Genomic DNA, 6,856 nt, shown 5'->3' with positions numbered 1-6,856 from the left:
TTTTTTTATGTGTTTTAAATGGATAATTGAATTTTTATCAAATGCCTTTCCAGCTTTATAATTTTTCTACTTCATTCTGTTAATATGCTGAATTACATTGGTTGATTTTCTGAATGTTAAACCAACTTTGCATTCCTGGAATAAAACTTTGGTTGTAATATATTTTCCTTTTTATATATTGTTAGATTTGATTGGCTAGTATTTAATTGGGGTTTTACACCTATGTTCAGGAGAGAGTTTGGCCTGTAATTTTCTTTTTTCTTTTTTTTTTTATTAAAGATTTTTATTGGGGAATTAGGGGAGGGGGACAGCATTGGGGAATCGGGGAAGGGGAACAGACAAGTTGCTGTCCTTTTGTTCTTCAGTCTAGTTATGGAGGCCGTCGCTTCACTGACCCATGTTAGTATTGTGATCATTGCGCTTTTCCCGGGTGAGGCAGATTGGTTGCCGGCCCCTGGATGGTTGCTCACAGTGGCTCTTGGCAGCTCACACCAGCTGCCGGCCGCTCACACCGGCTGCAAGCCACTCATGGTAGCTTGTGGCACCGCACTGCAGCCTATGCTGTCGCCAGGGACTCACGGCAGGTCGAGCTGCCGTTCACCACCTTAGCTGTAGAGGGCACAGCGTCACTGGCTCTCGTGGGATCCGAACCAGGCCCTGCTGCTCAGAGCTGGCGTCCCAAGCCAACTCTTAACCAACGTGCCACTTGGCCAGCCCTGTGATTTTCCTTTCTTACAATGTTCCTGTCAGGTATTAGTATCAAGATGATGCTGGCCTTGTAAAACAAGTTGGGAAATATTGCCTCTTTCTGTTACCTGGAAAAGTTTATGTCAGCTTGGTCTTTTTTCTTGCTTAAATGATTGGTAGAATGCACAGTGAAACCATTCAATCCTGGAGATTTCATTGTGGGAAGGTTTTAAACTAGGCATTCAATTTCTTTATTAGAAATAAGACTATTCGTATTTTCTACTTATTCTCATGTCAATTTTGATAACTTGTGTTTTTCTAGGAAATTGTTCACTTCATCTACATTTTCTAATTTATTGCCATAAAGTTTTTCATAATATCCTCTTAACTTTGTGATGCTTGTTGGATCTGCAGTGATTTTACCTTTCCATTTCTGGTATTATTTGTGCTTTGTCTCTGTTCTTGATCAGTCTTGCTAGGTAGGACTAATCAATTTTATTAGTCTTTTCAAAGGATTGGCATTTGCCATTGTCAATCCTCTTTGTGTTTGTTTCTCATTTCATTAATTTCTCCAAGTTTACTTTACTGGGGCTTTTTTCCTGATTTGAGATGATTACTTAGATTATAAATTTTCATCTTTTCTTGTTTTTGTCAAATGATTTTAGGCTATAAATTTCCCTCTAAACATAGCTTTAGCTTCATGCCACAAGTTTTTTGTTTTTTGTTTTTAAGATTTTATTGGAGAATCGGGGAAGGGAAACAGACAAGTTGCCTTCCTTCTTCTCTTCAGTCTAGCCACAGAGGACGTCGCTTCACTGGCCCATGTTGGCACCATCACTGCGCTCCTCCCAGGTGAGGCAGTCACTCACCGGCCATTGGACGGCCGCTCACGGCAGCCCACGAAAGTTCACGCCCACTGCTGGCCAGCCCCACTGGAGCCTACCCCCATCACCGGTGACTCACGGCAGCCCAGCTTCAGGTCGAGCCACCGTTCACCATCTTAGCCGCAGAGGGCACAGCGTCACTGGCCCNGTTCACCATCTTAGCCGCAGAGGGCACAGCGTCACTGGCCCTCATGTGGGATCTGAACCGGGGCCTTGCTGCTCAGAGCTGGCGTCCCAAGCCAGCTCTGAACCAACGCGCCACTCGGCCGGCCCTCCTTATGATTTTCTTAACATTTTCTTTTCCCTAGCTTGCTTTATTGTACAGATACAGTATATAATACATATAACATACAAAATAGGTGTTAATCAACTGTTTATGTTATCAGTAAGGCTTCTAGTCAGTAGTAGCTATTAAAAGTTAAGTTTTGGGTGAGTCAACAATTATACTAGGATTTTTGTCTGGTGCGGGGGAGGGTAAGGGGGGAGGTGTCTGTGTCCCTAACCCCTGCATTGTTCAAGGGTCAACACACTGTTTTAAATTTTATAATCGGTATGTTTTTAGGAGTAAGTTGAGATTCATACCCCATATATTCATTACGTTTTATTAAGATTAGAAAACTTAGAAAAAAATCAGTAGAAAGTAATAAAATCAGTGACTCATAATCCCACTATGCCAGCAATAACTCCTGTTAAATGTTTTGATGTGTCACTTTTTGCTCTCTAGTTTTCGTGGCTAAAATAAATTAAAAGGAAGGCAAACGAACGTAACCACAGATTTTCAATAAAGTATGTTGGTAACTGTCCAAAATATGTGTTAATCTCATTGTTGTAATCTGTTTAGGGAAGAGAAAGCACAGAAGAATCAGTGTTGGAAATCTCTCTTCATTGATACTTACTCTGATGTAGGACGATACATTGATCATTACGCTGCCATTAAGAAGGCCTGGGACGATCTCAAGAAATATCTGGAGCCCAGATGTCCTCGGATGGTTTTGTCTCTGAAAGGTACTGCAAAAGGAGTGCGGGATCTTCCTTCCCCCACTTTAGTTAACTATAGTATAACCGGGTTAAATAACTGCTGTGTCTCTATCCTCTATGCTAATCTGTGCTAATCCAACATTATCTGTAATTGCCATTCACATTTGGCCTAGGAAGTAGAAAGCCTGTATTGCTAAAAGGACCCTTGTCCTAGTGCCTGCCCTATCTTTGTCTACCTTGGGACCTACATGATTATTTATTAGAAGGGAAAACTGAACTCTTTTTATTCTTATATTTGTTTTATATGAAGAAACTAATAATGCAAACATTGCTTGAGGGTAACTATTGTGATTTCTTTTGAAAGATTTTTTCAAATTGAAAAACTGCCTGCTGTATCAACCATCTTTCCTGTTTTCAGCACAAGTAAATATTTGACAGTCTAATATTTAGAAATACCAAATATTAAAGACCTAGGTCTTAAGAGTGTAAGAGTGGTATAATAGAGTTAGGAAAACTTGCATCCTTATTTTGACATTATTTTTCATAGAAGAGTGAAAACTAAGAATTGAACTGAGGTCTATTTGACCGCAGAATCTATCTTCTTTCTACTACACCATTATTGTCCAATTTTGGCAAGAAATATTAACAAGCTACTTCTCATTAATTTGATTTTTTAATTTTATGCCCAAGAAAGTGCATAAATAGATTGCAGAGGTATTGCTACTTATCAGTTTTGGCTGCTTAAGGTTTTTCAAATTTCTCCACTTAAAGAAATTTTATACATGTTTTGGTTTTCTGAGCTGAAATTGGGATAATTTGTACTCACATGTATTCCTTTTGAACTAAGGTCTCTTTTGAAATAATTCTTTTTACATTTCATAGTTCCACTGTAACGTCTCATGAATATATGAATTTCATACAAATCGTGATTGCATGACCAGGTACTTAAAACTGAACTGCTAGGGAGGTAGAAGGAAGAATGATTTGGCAGAGAGAGTAGGCTTTGAAGGAAAGTACCCTTGACTAATATTTTTAATAGCTTTTTCACTTGGAATAAAAGAATAATATCCACTTGGTTAAATAATTTCAAGAGGAAAATAATTCTGAAAATACATTATTTGGTGATGATAAGTAAAATAGGTAAGAGTTTACAATAGCTTTATTTATTAAACACAAAGCTAGGCACTAAGCTTTGTATTTTGTACTTTGTATTATTCCATTTAATTTGCCAAAATTCTGTGAGGTAGGTAATTACTATTCTCATTTTATAGGTGAATTACCTAAGGCATAAAAAGCTAAGTAAGTTGTTTGACATCACAAAGCAAAAGGCAGAACCAGGATTTGAATATAGTGCTGACTCCAGAGTTAAGGTCTTAACAGCAGTTAAGGGGAGAAAGGACCCATCCTATTTTGTTTAGAATGTCTTAGGACTCTTAGAGAGCTAGTCCAATAGTAGGACATTTGGAATATGAAAATGTAGACATGGTTCTCCTTTCAGGCACAGAGCTACCAAGAAACGAAGAAACTAAGGATACATAGCAGCTTCTTTTCCTTCCTCCCTCCCTCCCTTCCTGCCTTCCTCCCTTCCTTCCTTCCTTCCTCCCTCCCTTCCTTCCTCCCTTCCTGCCTTCCTCCCTTCCTGCCTTCCTCCCTTCTTCCCTTCCTTTTTCCCTGCTCAATTTGGTATTCCCAGGCCTCCCTGCTCACATTTTGTACCTAGTGGTTGGAGGTGAGGTTGTGGTTGTCTAAATTCCTTGTGACAGCCCCTGTTTTACTCTCAGGTGCCAGTTCTCTGGGGTCTTTGCCATGAGTTGGAATACGATAAAGGCTCTTTAATATCTAGAATGTGGGGGATTCCAGGAATGCGAGGCCTATGAGTTTTAGAACTGAGATAGGATACTAGCCCATCACCTCGATGGTCATAGCCCCTGACTCAATTTCAAGGTTGTAGAGATGGCAGCTAGAAAGGAAACTTGAAAAGCAAATAGGTATTGGGCTTGGGAAATTTTTATAAGTTTCTTGAAATTATAGTATATTAATATATCTTCTACCAATCTATCTAATGGTGTGTTTCATGTATCTTCGAATTTCATATTTACCTTACGTGTTGGTTTAAAATTTTAGAATTAGAAGGGCCTTTAGAGATCATTTAGACCAGGGGTTGGCAAAGTTTTTCTCTAAATGATCGTATAGTAAATATTTTAGGCTTTGAGGGGCAGATTGTGTCTTGTTATAACTAGTTACCTCTGCTGTTGTTGGGAGAAAGCAGTCATAGACAATACATAAGCAAACCGGGGTGGCAGTGTCCCAAGAAAACTTTATTTACAGAAACAGATGGCAGGCCAGGATTTGGCCTGCAGGCTATATAGTCTGCTGATCCCTGATTTATACTAGTCTTCTCATTTTACAGGTGAAGGAACAGGCTCAGAGTCAGGTGACTTATGCAAAGTCCCGTAACTAGTCAGTGACAGAGATAGAACGCTGATCTCGGTTTCTTGGCTCATAGTAACTTTTCCACGGTTTCCTCATGCAAGTAGGCTAGGGGACAAGGAAAGTAAATTGCCATTTATTGGGTGCCAGTGAAGCATTTCATTAAGCTTATGAGGCTTATTTAATCCTCACTGTAATTCTCTCAGGTAGGTGTTATTATCTCCCATTGAAGAAATAGGTTTAAAGAGATTAAATAACTTGTCAGAGATCAGTAGGTAAGTGGTAGAGCTGAGATATCACCTGGTCTGTCTGACTCCCAAATTCTATTATACTAGGATGCCTCTCTAAACGTTCATTTTGCAAACATTTTTAAAAAACTTCATGTTTTGTAAACATATGTTTCTTTACATTTTTTTGCCATACTTGTTTGTTTACTGTTTTTCTTTAGCTTACTCTCTTTAAGAAATTCTTGGTTTCTGAATACTGTATGTTAAAGGTCCAAGATGTGGCACTAACTATAAATACTAGTTTCTTTCCTCATCCAACTTCTGGTTCAGACAGCTATTCAGCTTGTTTTGTACTAAACTTTTTTAATTAAGTGTTTATTTGGGAGTAATTTTAGATCACAGGGAAGTTGCAAAAATAGTACAGAGTTCCTGTGCATCCCTCATTCAATTCCAGTTTCCCCTAATGTATTGCCCTGTGGGACATCTGTCAAAACAAAGCCTTTATTGGCACATTATTATTAACTAAACTCCAGACTTTATTTTAGGTTTTACCAGATTTTCCATTAATGTCTTTTTTCAATTTCTATATCCAATCCAGAATATCACATTGCATTTAGTTGTCATGTCTCCTTAGTGCCCTCTTTTTCTCTCGCAGTTTCTCAGTCTTTCATGACCTTAACAGTTTGAAGGGGTACTGGTCAGGTATTTTGTAGAATGTTCTTCAGACTGACTTTGTTTGAAGTATCACTCATGACTAAACTGGAGAAATGGGTTTTCAGAAAGAGTACCACAGAGGTGGAGTACACCTCTCCTCACTTATCTGTGGGTATGTCATATCCACATACTATGGTGATGTTAACTAACCTACAGAAATGTGCACAGACTGTAACATTGCAGTTCAGTGAGTTATCATAATACGAGCACATCCATTGTAACACCCTCCATGTTAAGAGGTAGAATAATTATCTGCATCTAGAACTTTCCTTCTTTCTGAGAAATAGCCACTGTCCTGATTGCTAATACCACTGAGTAGTTTTCTTTCTTTTTTAACTTTATATAAATTGGATGATTAAGTATTTTGTGTGAATTATTTCCATTTTGTTTGTGAGATTCACCTGTGTTGTCTGTAACAGTAGTTTGTTCATTTTGGCTGCAACATAGTACTCCATTATATGAGTAGACAACAATTTATATGTTCATTCTACTGTTGATGGATTTTTGGGTTATTTCTAGTTTTTGGCTATTTCAGATAATGCCAATGTAAACGAAAATGTAAATAATACAGGTGTAAATAATTTTTTATGTATATATAAACTTTAAAAGATACTGTTAATTTTCTCAAGTGGTTCTACCACTTTACATTTCTACCAGCACTTTAATGTTCTCATTCTTTGTTATTTTGACCTTTCCTGTGGGTGTGCAGTGGTGGTTTTAATTTGCATTTCCTTGAGCATGTAGACTAATGACAGTTTTATTTCTAGCTTTCCAGTCCTTACATATCATTTATTTCTTTTTCTTGTCTTATTGCACTGCCCCAGTGCCTTCAGTAAAATGTTGGATAGAAATAATGATAGTGAGCATCCTTATGTTTCTGATCACAAAGGGAAAGCTTTTCTCCTTTGAAGATAATGTTTGGGCCGGCCGAGTGGC

General features: G+C 38.2%; 1 protein-coding gene across 1 annotated transcript in view; it reads left to right on the top strand.

Annotated features, from left to right (window-relative positions):
- Nucleotides 1-6,856, top strand: part of FBXO3 (F-box protein 3) — a 49,154-nt gene that overhangs the window by 12,987 nt on the left and 29,311 nt on the right. The window contains exon 3 of the mRNA XM_019639439.1: nucleotides 2,413-2,576. Within this exon, the coding sequence (XP_019494984.1) occupies nucleotides 2,413-2,576 (164 nt within the window). The remainder of the gene's footprint in view (nucleotides 1-2,412; nucleotides 2,577-6,856) is intronic.

This window comes from Hipposideros armiger, unplaced genomic scaffold (assembly GCF_001890085.2).
Source record: "Hipposideros armiger isolate ML-2016 unplaced genomic scaffold, ASM189008v1 scaffold_44, whole genome shotgun sequence".
Classification (NCBI taxonomy): Eukaryota; Metazoa; Chordata; class Mammalia; order Chiroptera; family Hipposideridae; genus Hipposideros; species Hipposideros armiger.
The sequence above is the reverse complement of the archived record's forward strand: the minus strand, read 5'-3'. Positions and strand labels throughout refer to the sequence as shown.